Source organism: Mastacembelus armatus, chromosome 11 (assembly GCF_900324485.2).
Source record: "Mastacembelus armatus chromosome 11, fMasArm1.2, whole genome shotgun sequence".
Taxonomy (NCBI): domain Eukaryota; kingdom Metazoa; phylum Chordata; class Actinopteri; order Synbranchiformes; family Mastacembelidae; genus Mastacembelus; species Mastacembelus armatus.
The window spans coordinates 22,743,278-22,763,077 of NC_046643.1; the positions used below are offsets into that span (position 1 = coordinate 22,743,278).

Consider the following 19,800-nt stretch of genomic DNA (forward strand, 5'->3'; position numbering starts at 1 on the left):
CACCAGGGGGCCCACAAACTGAACATATAACAAAACATGCAAAAATAAAACCCACTGAGTGTCTCAGAACCAAAGACTAGTCAGAGTGAGAGGTGGGTAGAGGAGCATGTGGCGTACACGCTCATTGATTACATTGGAAAACACTTCATTGATTCCCTGTCAGCATGGCGCGGTGATACAGTGGTGTCAGACTGTGAGCCACATTGTGGGTCTGAACCCCGGTGGACCTGGGGCCTTTCTGTGTGGAGTCTGCATGTTGTCCCTGTGTCTGTGTGGGTTTTCTCCTCCCACAGTCCAAACACATGGGGGTCAGGATTAGGGTCTGAACCCAGGTGGACCCGGTTCCTTTCTGTGTGGAGTCTGCATGTTGTCCCTGTGTCTGTGTGGGTTTTCTCCTCCCACAGTCCAAACACATGCAGGTTCGGTTGGTTGGTGACTCTAAATTGCCCACAGGTGTGAATGTGAGTGTGTGTCTGTCTCTGTGTGTCAGCCCTGTGATTGGCTGCTGATCTGTCAGGGGGGACCCGCCTCTCACCCACTGCATGCTGGGACTGGCTCCAGCCCCCCCCCCCCGGATTGGACTGAGCGGTACAGAGGATGGACGAGCCCTGTCCGGGACACTTTGGAGCAGCAGAGCAAACATTACAATAGAAATAGTAAAACAGGGTACACGTACACGCGCACTCCCCAAAGTAATGAATTTTATTCACATGGGACAGCGAGTACGCGCACATGCCCTCGTGCCCTGAAACAGAAAAAATAGTGCATGCGTGCGCGTGCCCACCGGTACCTCTGTGAGTGAGAACGGAGCGGAGCAGGAGCGGAGCAAGAGCGGCGAACCTAGAACATTACCGGGGCCGTGGTCCGTGTTGATAACAGAAAGAACCGGTACGGGCGGACATAAGTCTCCCACGGCAAGACCAGATCCCTGTTTCCGGACTTCTTTTACCCGGTTCGGGTCGTTTCTGTGGAAACACCGTTTCTTCTGGTTTTGTGCGCTGCGGGAAACATGAAGCTGCAGGAAGCGCCTGAGCAGGTAAAGACCCGAGAGTTAGACAGAGTCTGAGTGGATCAATAACTGAGCCAATAATCGGAGATTAATCAGAGATTAATTAAAAACAGCTGCTCAAGCACGGAGACTTTTCCATCAGCTGTTCTCACATGTGCTGCACAGGTACAGAGTCATGGAACTGAAAGAGCTGCCCAGGGTTTCTATAATGGTACTGTAAGGGTTTCTATAATGGTCCTGTAAGGGTTTCTATAATGTTCCTGTAACGGTTCTATAATGTTCCTGTAAGGGTTTCTATAATGGTCCTGTAAGGGTTCTATGATGGTACTGTAAGGGTTTCTATAATCGTCCTGTAAGGGTTTCTATAATGTTCCTGTAACGGTTCTATAATGTCCCTGTAAGGGTTTCTATAATGTTCCTGTAAGGGTTCTATAATGGTACTGTAAGGATTTCTATAATGGTCCTGTAAGGGTTTCTATAATGTTCCTGTAAGGGTTTCTATAATGTTCCTGTAACCGTTCTAGAATGTTCCTGTAAGGGTTTCTATAATGGTCCTGTAAGGGTTTCTATAATGGTCCTGTAAGGGTTCTATAATGGTCCTGTAAGGGTTCTATGATGGTACTGTAAGGGTTTCTATAATCGTCCTGTAAGGGTTTCTATAATGTTCCTGTAACGGTTCTATAATGTCCCTGTAAGGGTTTCTATAATGTTCCTGTAAGGGTTCTATAATGGTACTGTAAGGATTTCTATAATGGTCCTGTAAGGGTTTCTATAATGTTCCTGTAAGGGTTTCTATAATGTTCCTGTAACCGTTCTAGAATGTTCCTGTAAGGGTTTCTATAATGGTCCTGTAAGGGTTTCTATAATGGTCCTGTAAGGGTTCTATAATGGTCCTGTAAGGGTTCTATAATGCTCCTGTAAGGGTTTCTATAATGGTCCTGTAAGGGTTCTATGATGGTACTGTAAGGGTTTCTATAATCGTCCTGTAAGGGTTTCTATAATGTTCCTGTAACGGTTCTATGATGTTCCTGTAAGGGTTCTATAATGGTACTGTAAGGGTTTCTATAATGTTCCTGTAAGGGTTTCTATAATGGTCCTGTAAGGGTTCTATAATGCTCCTGTAAGGATTTCTATAATGGCCCTGTAAGGGTTCTATAATGTTCCTGTAAGGGTTTCTATAATGGTCCTGTAAGGGTTTCTATAATGTTCCTGTAAGGGTTCTATAATGTTCCTGTAAGGGTTTCTATAATTGTCCTGTAAGCGTTCTATAATGTTCCTGTAACCGTTCTAGAATGTTCCTGTAAGGGTTCTACAACGGTCCTGGCATTACATACGCCTTCTCACTGTGTTACTGTGTGTTATGGCGTGTTAGTGTGTTGTGCGAGCCATAGTAACACACACAGTAATACAGTAACACACTGTAATACACACAGTAACACACAGTAAAACTGTGACACACACAGTAACACACATCAACACACACTGTAACACATAGTAACACAGTAACACACACAGTAATATACAATAACACACAGTAACACACACAGTAACACACAGTAACACACGGTAACACACACAGTAATATACAGTAACACACAGTAATATACAGTAACACACAGTAATATACAGTAACACACTGTATTGTGTAACTGGCAGGTGAAGCTGCGTCAGTGTGACACGTTGAACACAAGGCGTCTATTTCCTGTCCAGAGGTCAGGGTTTCAAACGCTTTGTGATCTGTTTTTCCCTGCAGTTTGTCTGACAGGTGGACTCCTTGTCATCATGCAGTCCAGGTGGCCCCAGCCTTCGCTCCCCCTTCTCCTGCTCGTCCAATCCATGGTGTCCTCTCTCTCTTCTGAGAACACCAGAGAGAATCTTCAGGAGGTGACTCTGGCCGCCATCTTGCCTCTCACTAACACAGACTATGCGTGGGCGTGGCCTCGAGTGGCGCCTGCGCTATACCAGGCAGTGAAACGGGTGAACTCGGACCCCTGGCTATTGCCAGGCCTGAAGCTCCGGCTGGTCCATGGCAGCTCTGAGAACCGTGATGGCTTCTGCTCAGACTCCATGGCGCCATTGGTTGCAGTTGATCTGAAGCTGTCTCAGGACCCCTGGGCCTTCATTGGGCCTGGCTGTGACTACTCTTCCTCGCCTGTCGCCCGCTTCACCACCCACTGGGAGGTTCCTATGGTAACGGCTGGTGCTCGTGCCATCGGATTCGAGCAATTTGCAGCGGTCACTAACACGGGTCCCACCCACAAGAAGCTCGGTGAGTTTGCGGCCAGGATCCAGGAGACATTTGGCTGGCGGCGGCAAATCATGCTCATTTTCAGTGGCAACAAGGACGGTAACGATGACTGGCCATGCTACTTCACCGCAGAGGGGATCTTCATGGTGCTAGGCCGACACAACATCACCATCCAAGAGCGCTTCATCAAAGACAACTTAAACTACAAGTCAATGGTCCAGGACATCCGACAGAATGGCAGAGGTCAGACACTTTAACTCTTTTATTCTTTACTGTCTGGTGGTCAGCGGTGAACAAGAAAAGATAAAGCTGAGCACTTCAGCTCCTTTCACTTCCTATTGTACCATCTCTGGGTCCTCCTCTGCCCTCATTCATCCTTCATTAACTTTCTGTCATGGGCTGCTGGTCATCCAGGAGCTCAAGACATTGGCTGAAACACTTCTACTGCTTTCACTGCTTTTTCTTTCCTTGCCTCCCTCCTTCCTCTACCTTTCCTTTGTTTCCTCTTCTGTCATTCATGTCCATCGGCAGCCAGTGGTCTACGACAGCTGTAACAGGTCAGACGCTTCAACTGTTGTCACTTTCTGTTTTGCTGATTTGTCTTCTCCTTTTCTTTAATTCATTTTATTTCTTCTGGACTTCTATTGTTACTCCCCTCATTGATCTGTGGTTGCTAATATCAGTTATTATTTCCATTTAATTCTTTCTTCCTTTTCACTTTAAGTGATTTTACTTCTGTCCTCTGGTTGTCTAACAGATCCTACAGGCAAGGTCAGACACTTCAATTGCTTTCACTTTGGGTTTTTTTTTTTTCACTTCTTCCTCCTCATTTTTCTTCTTTTGCTGTTTCACCCTGTTGAACAATGAATTCTTGATTATTTGATTCTTGTTTGATTTTTTTGTTTCAGTAAAGGCTGAGCTCTGCTGTGTGTGTGCTCTGGTATGTTTGTTTTGTATGTTGTACATGTACATACCTATGTTGTATGTTGTCTTGTACACACCTGTAAATAATGAAGAGCAGGAATTTCTTAGAGAGAGGAAGAAATAAATCAGCCCTGTCATCCATCCTCTTCTTAGTTTCTTTACTTTCTGAGGAGTTCTCTTTGTTCACATTCAGTTTATTTAGGACTGGTTCAGACACAGCTGTCAAAGTTTAAAGTTACTGCTCATTACAAAGGAGCAGCCTGTGTGTGTGTTACTGAGTCCAAATCACCACCAATGTGTGTGAATCCAGAACCTGGTTCAGCTTATGGGTCTGTGCCATAGACCTCCATTGTTGTCCAAAAACTATTAAAAACCCAGCAGGGAGCCACACCACTGACCTGGCTCACATGGTTCTTCCTCACCAACAATGGGAGGCCCGTCTGTTTCCAAAAACCAGCTCCACAACCTGAGAACGGCCGTCACTGTTTACAGACTCTGGAGGTCCACTGCAGCTTCTCTGCTCACAGTAATAGTTTTGTTGGTTTCTGGGAGTTGTAGTTAATGTCTTTATGTGTAAGTTTGTAGTTTTGACTTTTATCGGAGTAGCAGACAATGTTAATGTGACAAAAATAACATGCACTCGGCTTTGTGTAGTGATGTCATGGTGAACGTGACACAGGAGAGCATGATTAAATCACACACACACACACTAACTGAGGCCATCTGTTGCCCCCGGCAGTGCTGGACTGAGAGTCATTACCTGTGTGTCTATGGCTTTTGTGAGAATGTTTCTGCATCATGACAACAGCTTGTCTCGTCCTCACACCCTCAAAAGGCTGTTTGATAGTTCAGACCTGGTTTTAAGTTTAGGTTAGAACCAGGTTTTAGGTTTTACGTTAGAACCAGGTTTGACAGTTTTATCAGAGAGCAGGAATGGTCCTTTCATTTTATTCATTTTTTTTGTGTGTGTGTCAGGAAAGGAGGAAGGTTGTGTTTAGTTTTTTTTTTTTTGTTGTTTTTTACAGAAGGGAGGTATAGGTATTTTGGGAGAGCAGGGAGCAGGGGAGGATGTTTTAACTCTGACTCATTTTAGTTTTATATTTAATTTCTTTGAAAGAGAAACTGTTCGAGCAAAAATGGGTTTACGTGCACCAGGGGTGATGAATATGTGTTTAATCTGAAACAACAATCCTCTCTCTGTTGGCATTTACTTTCCTCATTAAAATCAACTAAATCAGTAAAAAGAATAAAAGTGGGTCTTTGTAGTTAATGTCATCTCTACATTAAAAGTCGTATTGTACTGTGAAACAGCAGCTTCACGTTCTTCTGCATCACAACAGAAAACAGAACTACAGGAAAATGTGTCATGAAGTTAGTGCCAAGATTTTCCACAGGCTGAATGTGACTGTTCACACTTTAAGACGTTGGAATATGATCAGTTCATTAATGTAGCACGTTCCTCAGTGACACCAAACTGATGCTGGTTATACAACATGAAGAGCATCGTTTATGCACGACTGTGCAGAAAAGCCATATCTGATCTCATTCGAATGCTCAGTGTTTAGAAAATGCAGTGGGAGTGAAAGTGCTGCCAGTGACCAGTTCGCTCTTTCAGCAGTTGTGAAACATGTTTTTGTAACAAGACACTGTCTCAATAAAATTCACACTAAAAGTCATCGGACTAGAAATGCACAGATTAAATACTAACCAGGGCTTGTCTGTGTTATTTATAAATTAATGTTGCATCAGTGGATAAACACTGGGCTAGTTTATCTCATTATTGTAGTGATACTATGTTGACCCTTTGGTCAGTGCTTTAGTCTAGTGACAGTTAGTGTGCATCATTAAAGTTATTAAATTCATGTTTTATATCATCATTTTTTTCTCTGTTACTTATTAAAGATGAAACCAGGTGCGCCAAGATTGTCACTGTTAATTAATTTGACCTTAAAAAAATTCCTCTAATTTCTTGCTTTCTTTCCTCGCCTTCTTTCTCGTCTTTCATTCTTTCCTCCTCCTTTCTCTTCTTCTGCAGTGGTGTACCTGTGCTGTCACTGGGACATCTTGAGGAATCTGATGGTCCAGTTCTGGAAGGAGGGGGTGGAGTTGGAGGAATATGTTTTCTTCTTCATTGATCTATTTGCAGAGAGTTTGGGGGGGCGGCGACCTGTGAGACCCTGGTACAGAGGAGACCAGGATGACTACGCTGCTCTCCATGCCTTCAGAGTGAGTTTTATTTTCTCAGTTTGTGGTTAAAATTTTGTAGACTGGTTTGAGGCATTTTCCATGAAGACCAGGTCTACAAACAGGACTGAACTGACATGAGGAAAAATGATAACATTTGTGCTGGAGAAGACTGGAGTTTTTATGAATAACATACAGATGAGAGACAAAATGACAAAGACTGAAGGAAGGATGTTTTTTTGCTGTCTGGACTGAGTGGGGTGAATAGAGACTGAAGGAATGCTCCAGTGTAAAATCTGGTGAAATGATGGAGACTACAGATCTTTCTGTCTCAACGCAGCTTCAGTGCAGAGTCAACTTGTATGCAGATGATACAGTCATTTACCACGCACCAAAAACACAACGTCATGTTAGTGGACTGAGACAGAGAAGGGGGAAAGAGATACCAAGTGGTTTAGAGTTAAGGAAAACACAACTTTTTGCTCAAAAGCATTTGTTAATTAGAACCAGGGTTAATATATCTGAGCAGGTCTTCTCATTCACTGGAACCTAATGTTGGTGAAACAAAGTGAATGACTGACTGTTTAGCTTGTCATTTATCAGTAAGCTGAATTACCTGTCTCTGTTGTCAGAGTGTGAAGGTGTTGACCTATCTGGAGCCTCAGAATCCAGAATATCTTCAATTTGTTGAAAGTCTGAAGAGCGACGCAAAGAAAATGTTCAACTTCACCATCAAAGACTCTCTGGTACGAAACACACTATGTCATGCTCTTAGTTCACTACTGTGTATTTTCCTGCTGGTGCAGTTAAAAATTTAAATATATTGCTGTGATGGGCAGTCTTCAACAAGAAAAGCTGACAGGCATAAACAATTTAATGGAATTATAAAATATTGTTAGCATTTAACTAAAGGCTCAAAGGTTTGATCCTCTTCTTAATAGCTGGGACTTGTTGCCCTGATTGCTCAAGTTTATGGTTCGAGTTAGCCAATCAGAGGCAGGGTAGGGGGCAGGTCATAGCAGATGCAGGCATGGACCCACCCTAAACACACCTGATCCAGGCAACTAGTAGTGGGTAGGGCAGTTGAAAAACAAACAGGACACTGGCCCTTGAGGACTATGGGTTGGCCACCCCTGCTTAAACCATAAACTCTATTTTTCTGCTCACTGTTGGATCAAAACAATCTGTTCCCACCAACCCGTAATTAATTGAATGTTTTCCTTTGTCTCCGTCAGTATAACCTGATAGCTGGAGGGTTCTATGATGCAGTGATGCTGTACTCCCAGGCTTTAAATGAGACTCTGAGTGAGCAGAGAGGACCAGGTCTAGGACGGGTCCAGAGGCCTAGACACGACATTGTGACAAGGAGAATGTGGAACAGAACCTTCCCAGGTGAGAACAAATGTTTGTACAGACAGATGTTTCTCATGAGACTGTAAATATTTCAGAGTCACATGGGAACCTCCAGCTCAGCAAATGACCAATCAGAACGCAGAGCTGATGAGAAAATTGTGGAATAAAAATAAAATTATTCAACAAAAACCACAAAGGACAGAAATATCTCACTGGCAGCTGTAATAAAAATGCTAAGAGCCTGTTCCTAAATAAATAGAGTAACTCGTAAGTACAACAAGTACTAGTAAATACTGCAGAGTATAGGCATTACTGAAGTTTATACTTTAAGTGTTTGCACTTCAGTGGGAACCTGAAGTAGTTGTATTACTGCTGTCATGAATTGTCTATAAAAGCAAAAGAGTTTTCATGTTCATGTCATGCAATTTCTCTGAGGTGTTCACTTTTATTGATCGATCAATACTGAAATCCGGTGTTTTTGTTATTTGTGTGAAATATTTAGTTAATTTAAACCAGACAGGTGAGGATACACTCTTTGGAAATGCTGGACTCTGATTGGTTTGGTTAGTTGAATTATCAAGTTGCAGGTAAACCGATGAACAGCTGTAGTGCTCAGTTCAGTGGTTGTTAGTTTACAGACCAGCAACACATTTTACTTTTATTTTATACTTTCTTTATCTTTTTCAAAGATATTAGAGATCCTCTCCGAAGACATTTTAAATGCACATATACAGTGTATACTCTGCTATGAACAATATTTTTTAACATTATTTCACAAAAATTACTCAACTAAATAAGAAACTGAGTGGTTTGTGTCTTCTTTCACTAAATGTCGCTTCAGTTTAAAAACATTTTTTAGCTATGCAGTTTCTCAGTAGCACAACATTGAGAAATTTGCCTTACAAATTTTTTGCTGTTCCTTTTTTTCGTCGCCTCATTTTTTTAAAGCAGAGAATCAACTGAGGAAGCATAGCAACACTGAGTTAAAACACTGAACCAGCCAAATAAAGCTGATCTTTAAAGTCAATTTTTTTGTTGTTGTTTTGGAACCAGGTATCCAATCGGAGCGCTTGGTGTGATTTTCCCGTCCGTGGTTGTTGGTTTTAGTCCCAGACGTCCTGTCTTTATGTTCCCAGTATTCCCAGTGTCACAGACAGCTGGTCCATATTTACACTGCAGCACTACCCTGCCACACTAACTCCCTGCTGACACACACCGCAGGCATGAGAACATGCGTATGCGTGGAAACACAACAAATCATTGGCTCCACGTTCCCATGGTGACCTCACAGAGCACAGAGGCTCCTGATTGGCCGGCCAGGGCTTGTTAGTTAATAGTAATTGATTGATTGGTGGGGCTGAAAGTGGAGAGAAGCTGGTTTCCCACTGGAAACAAACCAGCTTCATGTCTCAGATGATTCATTGTATTATTTTATTGTCAACTCACAGATTCCAGATAAACACAGTAAATGAAGCAACATGTTTTTATGGTCCCTCAGTCATCTCGACTCCAGAGACCGAGAGCTGCCGTCCACATGGGCCAACATTAGGATGAGCAGCTAGCTAGTCTGAAGCCATATTAAAGCTGCTGCATGTTCCTGGGGTCATGGATGAGAGAAGAGACAATAAAATGAAAGTGAAATTCCTCCTGACAGTTACCTCATGTTTCTATCATGGAGTCTACTAAATATTGATACAAATAATGTAAGATTGTTTGACTCCTGCATCCCTAGTAATATGATATAATCAGACCTGAAGACTTGTACAGATGCCATCTAGTTTTTCTACGCAGGTCATGTATTTATGAAGTGAAGGCTCATTTTACATCTGACAGTTTTACTCCAGGACCTGCGCCGGTCTGCTGAACCCACGCAGACTGAAGTCATTTCTGAACAAACCTGAGATTTCCTCAAGAGTATTGTTTCAGTGCAGGAAGTCATCTCTCATCTGTCAGAGAAAGAGTTTCAGGAAGAACAAGAGCAAGAAAAACAGTGTGTTTTGACAGATCTAAGAAAGAACACACATCTATAACAACTATAAATCTAAGAAACTATAACAACTACACACAACTATAACAATTCATGTTCAGTCAGACACACAATAAAACGTCAACAGTTCATTTGCAATCAGGCTGAAATCTTTAATACCCAGTCAGAGTGAAACTCTGTACAGTCACACTGCAGCTGAGGTTTGAAAATGTCAGCATCAGAAAAGAAAGAGAGGCCGGCTGTGATTCATCATCAGAGCAGTCTAAACTGGCCCGAAGTTTATCGCCTGGAAAATCGTCTCCACCCATCAGACGAACATGTTGTTTTAAACTTTAAATTAGTGGATTTCTCCTCAATAAAAAAACTTTCTGTTGCTTTAGTTTGTGAAAGATTTCAAAGACAAGCAAAGGAGATGCTTCGTCATGTGGACGGAAAAACACTGAACAGAGTGAAACTGCAAATGTCCTAAAGACACAAACACCAGACAGGATGAGTCCAGATCAGATGGGATCAGCACAGACCAGACAGCATCCAGACAGGATCCAGAAAGAATCTGGAGAGAATAAGCAGGGAACAGATAGGCTCAGCAGGATTCAGACAGGATTAGCAGGAAACAGACAGGATCAGCAGGACCTAGACAGGATCACCAGGGAACAGACAGGATCAGCAGGATCTAAACAGGATCAGCAGGATCTAGACAGGATCCAGAAAGGATCCAGACAGGATCAGCATAATCCAGACGGGATCAGCAGGATCTAGACAGGATCCAGACAGGATTCAGGCAGGTTCAGCAGGGAACAGACAAGATCAGCAGGATCCAGACAGGATCAGCAGGGAACAGACAGGATCAGCATGATCTAGACAGGATCCAGACAGGATCAGCAGGATCTAGACAGGATCAGCATAATCCAGACAGGATCAGCATAATACAGACAGGATTCAGACAGGATCACAGGGAACAGACAGAGTTTGTATATGTTTGTGTTTACATTTGTCAGTATTTGTTTGTATTTATGGTTAGTATTGTTTGTTTGTACTTGTTAGTATTTGTGGCACAGGACGGTGCACATCGACAGGAAGCCACTGAGCTTGCTGTTGTCAGAGAACAGGCAGACGCTAGTGATGCAGCTGATAAACTGCTGCTCTGTCGGCTCTTTATTAGATTTTACTGCTTTTACCCAACAGCACAGTCACAGGGCCTCCATCAGCGTCACTGCAGGTGGAGGGACCGGGGCAGTAAATGGGTTAGGACTGACAGGTGGAAAAACACTGCAGGAGAGGAGGATGTGGACATGGGAGGAAGACGAGATGGATGGATCGATTATACCCCTTTATCAGCCCTACAAACCCCCTCTGTACAGAGTGTTTTACAGAGAGTAGTACACTATGGTACAGAGTGTAGTACAGAGTGTAGTACAGTATGGTACAGAGAGTAGTACAGAGTGTAGTACAGTATGGTACAGAGTGTAGTACGGTATGGTACAGAGAGTAGTACAGAGTGTAGTACAAACTGTAAATGTGATAGGAACGTGAAGTGTTGGCGTCATATTAAATGTGCAAAGCTGCAGCAGGTGAACGAAACCCGGTTTCCTTTGGGACCACCACAGCCACACACATGCATAGACACACATGCACGTTTAAACTAACACACTCACACTGTGTGTCTGCAGGTGTGATGGGTGTCGTGGACATGGACGAGTTTGGGGACAAACAGGTGGACTTTGCCGTGTGGGACATGACGGACGTCGAATGTGGAGAGTTTCAGGTGAATACACGTTAACTCATGGAGTGTGTCACACACCTCAGGACAGGTGTTTTACCTGTGACCACATCACTCAGTGTCGTTACAGTGGCGTGCATATACCTGTGCAAGTGTGTGTGCCTCATTGTGTGTGTGTGTGTTCAGGTGGTCTCTGTGTATAACAGCAGCATGAAACAGTTGGTAATGCAGAGTGGGCGGAGATTCCAGTGGCCAGGTGGATCTCCACCTCCAGACATCCCAGAGTGCGGCTTCAAGAACGACAAGCCAGCCTGCCTCGCACGTATGTGCACACACACACACAAAAATACACAAATCTAGATGCAAGTCTTAATGATGAACATGACGAAACTAAGCAGCAAATAACTTAATGGCAGATTAATCTATGGCCTTTATTGGCTTTTGTACTTATGGTTATAATGAGTGTGACTTCAAGTTTAAATGAAACATACAAATACTGTAGTTATCTTCAAAGTTATTAAATGAGATAATCGGAGTCAGACAGAAAAATAAACTTTCCTCCTCTTTTCTCAGGTACCATGTCAATGCAGCAAATGGTTGCCATAGTGATTTGCTTTGTCTTTGTCATCATCGTTACCGTCACCGTCTTCATCTACAGGTGAGAGCCATTCACACCTGTTTCTATATGTACTATATCACTTGTGAGGACCTGCCAACATGTCTTGACTTTGTCTAAGCTGGTCCTCACAAAAATAGATGTACAAGAACACACAGACACTTTCTGGTGGTGCAGTGCCCACGGCCCTGTCTCTCTCTTTTTATTTTTCATTCATCCTTTTTGTCTTTATTTCACCATCCCTGTTTTCGCCACCTCTCGTCTAGCTGCTGATTTCTGTTTCAAACCCGTCTGTCTGAACAGACATCAGCGAGGCCCAGGCTGAAGGAGGGATGGATGTGTAAATGAAAGTGCTGTGATCATTTACTTTACTTTCCTCCCTCCATCTCTTCCTCCTCTATTGGATGAAGGCCTTTGAACCTTTGAGGCTCTGATTGGCTCAGAGTTTGATGCTGGACAGTTTTTCTGCTTTCACGAACTGGAGAAAATTAAAACCTTTAGTCCAGAATTTGTTGTTTTCAGTGGATTAAATGTTGACAATATCCAGATTTTGTAGTCTTGCACGACTACACTAAAAGGGAAGGAGGAGTTGTTCTGATATTCAAAGTTCAAAATCTCTAATACCTGCTTCAAGAACAGGGCTGGAAGGCACACCTGTGACTTCCTTGACTGGAGATCTGGAAAGTCATCGAGGTTGAGTCCAATAGTCTGTCCCCTCCAGATCAAATTCCGAGTATCTTGTTACAGTGACAGCAAGTTGTTTAGTTCCACCTGTGACCTGGACTATCAGATAATCCCAGGACTGTTCCAGGACTCTGTTTCTTGTTTATCTTTTGCCTCTCTCTCTGTTTCCCATCCCCAATTTCTTTTCAACACACACACCCACACACACACACCTGTCTTACTGTCTGCTGCACAGGAAGTTGAAGCTGGAGAGTGAACTGGCAGCTCAGCTCTGGAGAGTAACCTGGGATGACGTCCAGCTGAGCAACATGGATAAAGTCCTGAAAAGAGCCTGCAGCCGACTCACCATGTCTCTGGTGATGCACTAAACAACACAAACTGACAGGAGAGTTAATTTGAAGTGGTTTCCAGTAATTCATACAAGTTCATTTTGTTTCCCTGCAGAAAGGATCCAACTATGGCTCCCTGATGACCATGGAGGGAAACGTGCAGATCTACACTAAGACTGGATACTACAAGGTGTGAAGCGCACTTGGTACGCTGCTGACGGCCAATGGCAGCTAATGAAAAACTCACTGATGCTTTGTCTTCTACAGGGCAACCTGGCAGCCATCAAGTATATCAACAAGAAACGCATAGAACTTACCAGGAAAGTTCTGTTTGAACTAAAACATGTAAGAACACTTTTTATCCCTTACCCAACTATTGTAACTATGAACTGCTTAGGATTAGCTCTGAAGGTTGTGTGTTTAGGCTGTTTCTGGTTTTTGTGAGGTTTGAACCTTTTGACCTACCTGCCAATGAACCTACCTCCAGACTGACCACACTACAAATTGATCAATCAGTTTGTCTGCCCACTTGAACTGACCTCTGAGAATCTGATCTGGGAGTGGTGCTGAGGGTTTAGGGGAGATTTGAACCAGCAGCCTCTGTGTTTCTGCAGATGCGTGATGTTCAGAATGACCACTTGACCCGCTTTATTGGTTCCTGCATCGACCCACCAAACATGTGCATCATCACCGAGTACTGTCCCAGAGGCAGTTTACAGGTACCGTACACTTGTACATAAGTCTTTTATACCCCTCTGTCAGCCTTTTATACCCCGCTATCAACCCTTTATACCGTTCTATCACCCCTCTATTATCTGCTAATCCCCTCTACCCCCAAACCATCTTTTTGTGTCCCAGTACTCCAGTATTAATCTTTATCTACCCTCTACCAGCTCCATGTATGTTCCTAGCAGTTGTCATACCTTCATCCACTGCTTGTTCCCTCCACCTCTCTGTTATACTTATCTGTCCGAGCTGTAACCTAGCAACCTCCCGGGATAGTAACCTAGCAACATGAGAGCACCCGTCGGCCTGCTGTAGGTGGATGTGGGTGGCGTGGGGTGTGGGGTGTTTCCAGATGACCGCTGCATCTTGCCTAGTCAGTTTAGCTTAGAGCTGCTTGTATTGTGCTCTGAGACACTACCAGTGTTTCTAGCAGGATATTCAGCTGCCACATGGGGTGTCCTCATTTTACCAGAAAGACTGAGCATCTAAACACAGCATTTTACCGTGATTATCATTTGAAAGGATCAGACGCACTAAAGCAAGAGAGGAAAAACTCCATTACAAGTTAATAATCTTCTGGGGGAACACTGAGGTGATCCCAGGACAGTTGAGAGACATAGTCCCTCCAGCGTGTCCTGGGTCTTCCCCGGGGTCTCCTCCTTGTGGGACAGTTTTTGTTCAGGCTCAGTCCCAGGTTTAGGTTGTTGTTCTGGTCGGAACCAGGTTTAGGTTGGGTCTGTGTGGGTCCTCACAGGTGTTTCTGTGTTGATCTTCCAGGACCTGATGGAGAGCGACAGCCTCACTCTGGATTGGATGTTGAGATATTCGCTTATCAATGACATCGTCAAGGTAAAAACCTGTTGAGCTATTGGGAGAAGGCGGGGCTTACATAAACAGTAGTGTTTCCATGGAGATGATGATACTGAAATCCCCCATAGCCCTGCTGGAGTAAGAAGTTTCGAATCTTGAATATTAGGAATGTTTTATTTTGAATTCTGAGTGTGATTATATTATTGAAGAACGAACAGATGCTCCAGGGTTATAGTGTTAGGGTGGCGTCATGTCACCACCATCAGCCCTACACCATCCTCAAAATGTCATGACTGTGCTGTCACAGGTGAAACTACACAGTCCTCCACCACTGTGGCTTGTTTATTTAACTACTGGTTTATGTCCAGGGCATGGCATTCCTCCACAACAGCGTAATTGTCTCCCATGGCAACCTGAAGTCCTCGAACTGTGTGGTGGACAGCCGCTTCGTTCTGAAGATCACCGACTACGGACTGGAGAGTCTCCGGACCAGCAGTATCCCCGAGAACACACACGCTTACTACGCTAGTATGTCATGAGTTCATTATTAGTTGGGCTTATAATACGCACCCTCGCCCTCCAGGGAAACAGTAACCTAGTGCGAGTCACTGGTCTGAGGTGTTTACAATGCTGCCCCCTGCCTGCAGGTCAACTGTGGACAGCTCCTGAGCTGCTCAGGTCTGAGTGCCGCCCCACCTGTGGGACTCAGAGAGGAGATGTGTACAGCTTTGGGATCATCCTGCAGGAAGTGGCTGTGCTCAGAGGAGTTTTCTACCTGGACACACACACACCGACTCCTAAAGGTCAGCGGATTAGTCCTGCCCAACAATTTACTTGGAACTAGGAGCACAGTGACTCCTCTCACATCAAATATAATCAAAATATAATATGTATTATAATGCAATGAAAATAATTGGAAATCTGTAGTCACCGAACAGGAAAAAAGAAACAAACAAAAATTAAAATAATAAATAAATTGTTTGATCAAAAAAAAAAAGAAACATTATTACTACCTGTACTTTACTGCAACTGTATATTCTGATGATTTTCATGTTTTAACACTAAAGTACAGTGTTAAATACACATGTACAAGTTTCCCCTAAGTGGACAAGGTTTGGAAAGGTTTTGCATGAGCAGTAGTCTAACAGAGGACATAACCCCCCCCCCCCCCCCCCCCCCCCCCAGAGATCATCCAGACGGTGCGCCAAGGCATGGTCCCCCCACTCCGTCCCTCCCTCTGCTTCCACAGTCACAGCGAGGAGCTCGGAGTCCTGATGCAGCGCTGCTGGTGCGAGGAGCCAAGTGAGAGGCCGGACTTCCACACCATCAAGGTCCTGCTGAGGAAGCAACACAGGTTAGAGGACACTCAAGTTGGGGGTGGCAATGTGGGACACTTTACTGAAAATCTAACACCGATCAGCTACCTGTCTGTCCCTGCCTGTGTCTTCAGAGGTTACGGTTCCAACATCCTGGACAACCTTCTGTCTCGAATGGCGCAGTATGCCAACAATCTGGAGGAGCTGGTGGAGGAGAGAACGCAGGCGTACCACGAGGAAAAACGCAAAGCCGAGGCTCTACTCTACCAAATACTACCACAGTAAATATACTGCACCAAATACTATAGAATACTGCTGCTCTCCCAAATGCTACCACAGTAAATATACTGCAGTATTACTGTGTCAGGTACTGTAAAATGGGGTTATGTTGAGTACTTTCACCTGATGTTTCCTTCAGTTCAGTAGCGGAGCAGTTAAAACGAGGTGAGACAGTTCAGGCTGAAGCTTTCGACTCTGTCACCATCTATTTCAGCGACATCGTCGGCTTCACTGCCCTGTCTGCTGAGAGCACGCCGCTACAGGTCAGTAAAACTCAATAGAACTCAGTAGAGTCCCATGACTATCTCTTCAGGGGTCACTGTGACCTGCTCAGGTAGTTGTGCCAACCACAAACCAATATCCAGACCAGGACCAGGTCCCGGCCCATTTGGCTGCAACAGGATCTAGTGTTGTGATTCTTGTGTCATGGGTGGTTGCTCTGACGCTGGAGGATCATTTCATGAATCAGTCCATCTGATGTTCCTTTCAACACTTTTATTTACAAGATCGCCTCATATTTCTCTATGGACTCAGTAAATATACAGAGTCTGACAGGATGGCACCATCTATTGGTTTAACATGTTATTACAACAAAACGTTTGGATTAAACATGTCTGTCTTTGTGAATTGTCCTGTAATGATGTGCATGAGTTTTCCGCACTGGGAGCTTTAAATATAGTTTTTCTCCAGGTTGTGACCTTGTTGAACGACCTCTACACCTGTTTTGATGCCATCATTGACAACTTTGATGTTTACAAGGTAACAGGTTCCTCTCCACACAGTCCGCCTTGCTCACTGTAAACTAAACACCTAATCTAAACACCTTCCCAACAAATTGTTTTCTAAATGTTTTTCTGTTAGAAACAAATCTCTTTCTCATTGCAAAGACACTCGACAGCACTCTGAGATGCGAAGAAATAAATTGTGTGTCAAATAAACAAATGCATTATAAACATGGGTTAGCCATCCTTCCCATTTCCAGATTTAATTTCCAAATAACAAGAAAGTACAGTAAGATTTGAGATTCGTGAGCACTGCCCTCAGGTGGAGACCATCGGTGATGCCTACATGGTGGTGTCGGGTCTTCCGGTGAGGAATGGTAAACTTCATGGCAGGGAAGTTGCTCGGATGTCTCTCGCCTTGCTGGATGCTGTCAAGACCTTCAGAATCCGACACCATCCGAACCAGCAGCTCCGGCTCCGCATCGGCATCCACAGCGGTCAGTGTGTTTCTGTGATTGTCAGTGGTCAATGGAGGGTAAAATAACTGCTCTGTTGTCTGATGGTTGGATTTCTGTGTGTGTGTGTTTAGGTCCAGTATGTGCTGGGGTGGTCGGGCTGAAGATGCCAAGGTACTGTCTGTTTGGAGACACAGTCAACACAGCATCCCGCATGGAGTCCAATGGAGAAGGTAACAAAGAAATACCAGTGAGATACTGAATTTGAATTTGAAACGTGAGACCAGGTACACCCTTCCCCCCCATTGAAGCTGAACACAGTGTTTCACTGGCCCCTCGGGTGAAAATGGCACATTCAGGAGTGTGGACTTCACTACTCCACAGTCAGTTTAACACCTGTAGACTGGTTCATCTGGTCTAGGTCACAGGAAAAGCTGATCCATTATTATTTTTTTTGTTAAGTCCACATTGTGTTCACTCAGACTTTACAATCATACCAAGAGGGAGACTTGAAGTGGATAGGATCAGAATCCCCAGGAGCTCAGATCCAGGCAGACAATGCAGGTTAAGGCTGCTGATTCAGTCTGTGTGTTACTGAGTCCAGATCCCATCCAGAGACTGACAGCACCAATCAATGTGGTGTCCTCAGCATAATGTGTGTGAATCCAGAACCTGGTTCAGCTTATGGGTCTGAGCCGTAAACCTCCATTGTTGTTCAAAAACTTTTAAAAACACAGCAGGGAGCCACACCGCTGACCTGGCTCACGTGGTTCTTCCTCACCAACAATGGGAGGCCCGTCTTACCATAAATCCATGTTGACTCTCAAGTAACTGAGATTGTGATGTGTCTCTGCAGCGCTGAAGATTCATGTGTCCGAGGCGACTCGTCAGGTTTTGCAGGACTTCAGCTGCTTCCTGCTGCAGCTCCGTGGCGAGATCGAGGTGAAAGGAAAAGGACGCATGAAAACGTACTGGCTGTTGGGAGAGGACTTTGCTGAAGCTGACAGACGACTGGCTGATGATTGTTTGATGACTGACAGCTGATTGGCAGGCATCAGAAACAGCCTCCTGGTTTTAAATCCCCCCTCCTCGGCTAATTGGATATTTATCTCTGATGTCATTTAAAGCAAGAGTTTCAGGATGTTACATGGAAAAAACAAACTGCACAGAAAACACTGAATAATTAATTGTGTGAAACAATTATTTGAAGTTTATTATGTAAATAAAAAAACTGTTTTATAATTTTTGTGTTATTAAAACATCAGGCTGTTGTAAGACTTTATTTTATAAATTGTTAAAATTGGATAATATTTTTAGTAATTTTCTATAAAGTATTCTGGGAAGAGGAGCTATAAATATATATGATGTGGTGGGACACACACAGATAAGATTTTTTCTTGGTTTAGTTCATACACCTACAGGATTGGACCATCGACACTGAGACTCTTTCTGGCTGAGAACAACTAAACTCTGTTTCAAGCCTCTATTTTTGTTTGTTTTAGAAAAGGTATTTTGAGCGTTTTTATTCTCTCCTGCGCACATTTGGGCCATTGTTCAAAGTTAATTGGTCATCCGTGAGCTGATCACAAACCCAAGGACAGATAGCAAAAATAACTCACAAACGGTAACACAAAGACATGGAAGTATGGGCTTTGCCTTGACAAGTGGAAAGTGTCGGAATGCAACAGGAAATTATGTTTTTGCAGGTCCCAGATCCTGAAGGGACCTTAACCCACATGAACATGAGGAGCATGAGGTGGTTGTGGCAGTATTAAATTAGATTTAGATTAGATAAACTTTATTGGTCCACAAGGGAAATTCCTTGATCACAGTAGCTCAGTTACATACAGACGATCTTGAAAACTACTAAATAATAAAAATGAAAATAGAATAAAAAAAATACGAGCAGAAAGTACAACATTTGAATAGGTACAATATACATCATGATCATGATTTGATAACGTGTGGCCAAAGGTTTGTGGAAAACTTTGGTTTTTGTGTTGAAGGAATTCAACTTGTAAACTTGGCTAATTCACCGTGAACTGGGATTTGTTTACTAGAGGAAGAGCAGTGCATTGATTTCATACAGCTTTATTAGTTGTGGTTGGTGTTGAGCATATGAGAATAAGAATGTGAAATAATTCTCGGATTTACTTGGTTTATTGATAAACACGATGAAGTCCTGGACTTATTAAATCTGGTCTAAACGGTTTCCATGCAGGTGGTCCTCACTACAGCAGCTCGGGGATTGGCTCCAGATCTACCCTGTCATTGGTTCCCACAAACGTCACTCAGGAGACTACGTAAAGTGATTGGCCCGAAAGGCCACGGTCCCCGCCCCGGTCCCTCGGTGCGGATGTCCGTTATGTTCCTGTGTTCGGACAGCTTCTCGGAGGGGGACCGAGAGTCGCCGCGTCCCTGAAATAAGTTTTAAAAAC

General features: G+C 43.7%; 1 protein-coding gene across 1 annotated transcript; it reads left to right on the forward strand.

Moving 5' to 3' along the window:
- The first annotated feature begins 601 nt into the window (after positions 1–601).
- On the forward strand, positions 602–18,632 carry LOC113125870 (atrial natriuretic peptide receptor 1-like). Its single transcript, XM_026299459.1, has 22 exons — positions 602–1,036; positions 2,763–3,500; positions 6,217–6,407; positions 6,998–7,111; positions 7,601–7,757; positions 11,376–11,470; positions 11,612–11,747; positions 11,999–12,083; positions 12,961–13,081; positions 13,170–13,244; positions 13,322–13,399; positions 13,669–13,773; positions 14,558–14,629; positions 14,959–15,118; positions 15,238–15,393; positions 15,776–15,944; positions 16,041–16,187; positions 16,325–16,448; positions 16,876–16,944; positions 17,230–17,404; positions 17,497–17,595; positions 18,219–18,632. The coding sequence occupies exons 2-22, from the start codon at positions 2,792–2,794 to the stop codon at positions 18,404–18,406; spliced, it is 3,225 nt and encodes a 1,074-aa protein (XP_026155244.1). The 5' UTR covers positions 602–1,036; positions 2,763–2,791; the 3' UTR covers positions 18,407–18,632.
- Positions 18,633–19,800: the final 1,168 nt, after the last annotated feature.

What these genes read in the sequence shown, in the direction of transcription:
- LOC113125870 (XM_026299459.1), top strand. Translation starts at nt 2,792, where the DNA reads ATGCAGTCCAGGTGGCCCCAGCCTTCGCTCCCCCTTCTCCTGCTCGTC. An exon ending in CATCCGACAGAATGGCAGAG is followed by an intron (nt 3,501 to 6,216) that starts GTCAGACACTTT and finishes CTTCTTCTGCAG; the next exon opens with TGGTGTACCTGTGCTGTCAC. An exon ending in TTATCAATGACATCGTCAAG is followed by an intron (nt 14,630 to 14,958) that starts GTAAAAACCTGT and finishes GTTTATGTCCAG; the next exon opens with GGCATGGCATTCCTCCACAA.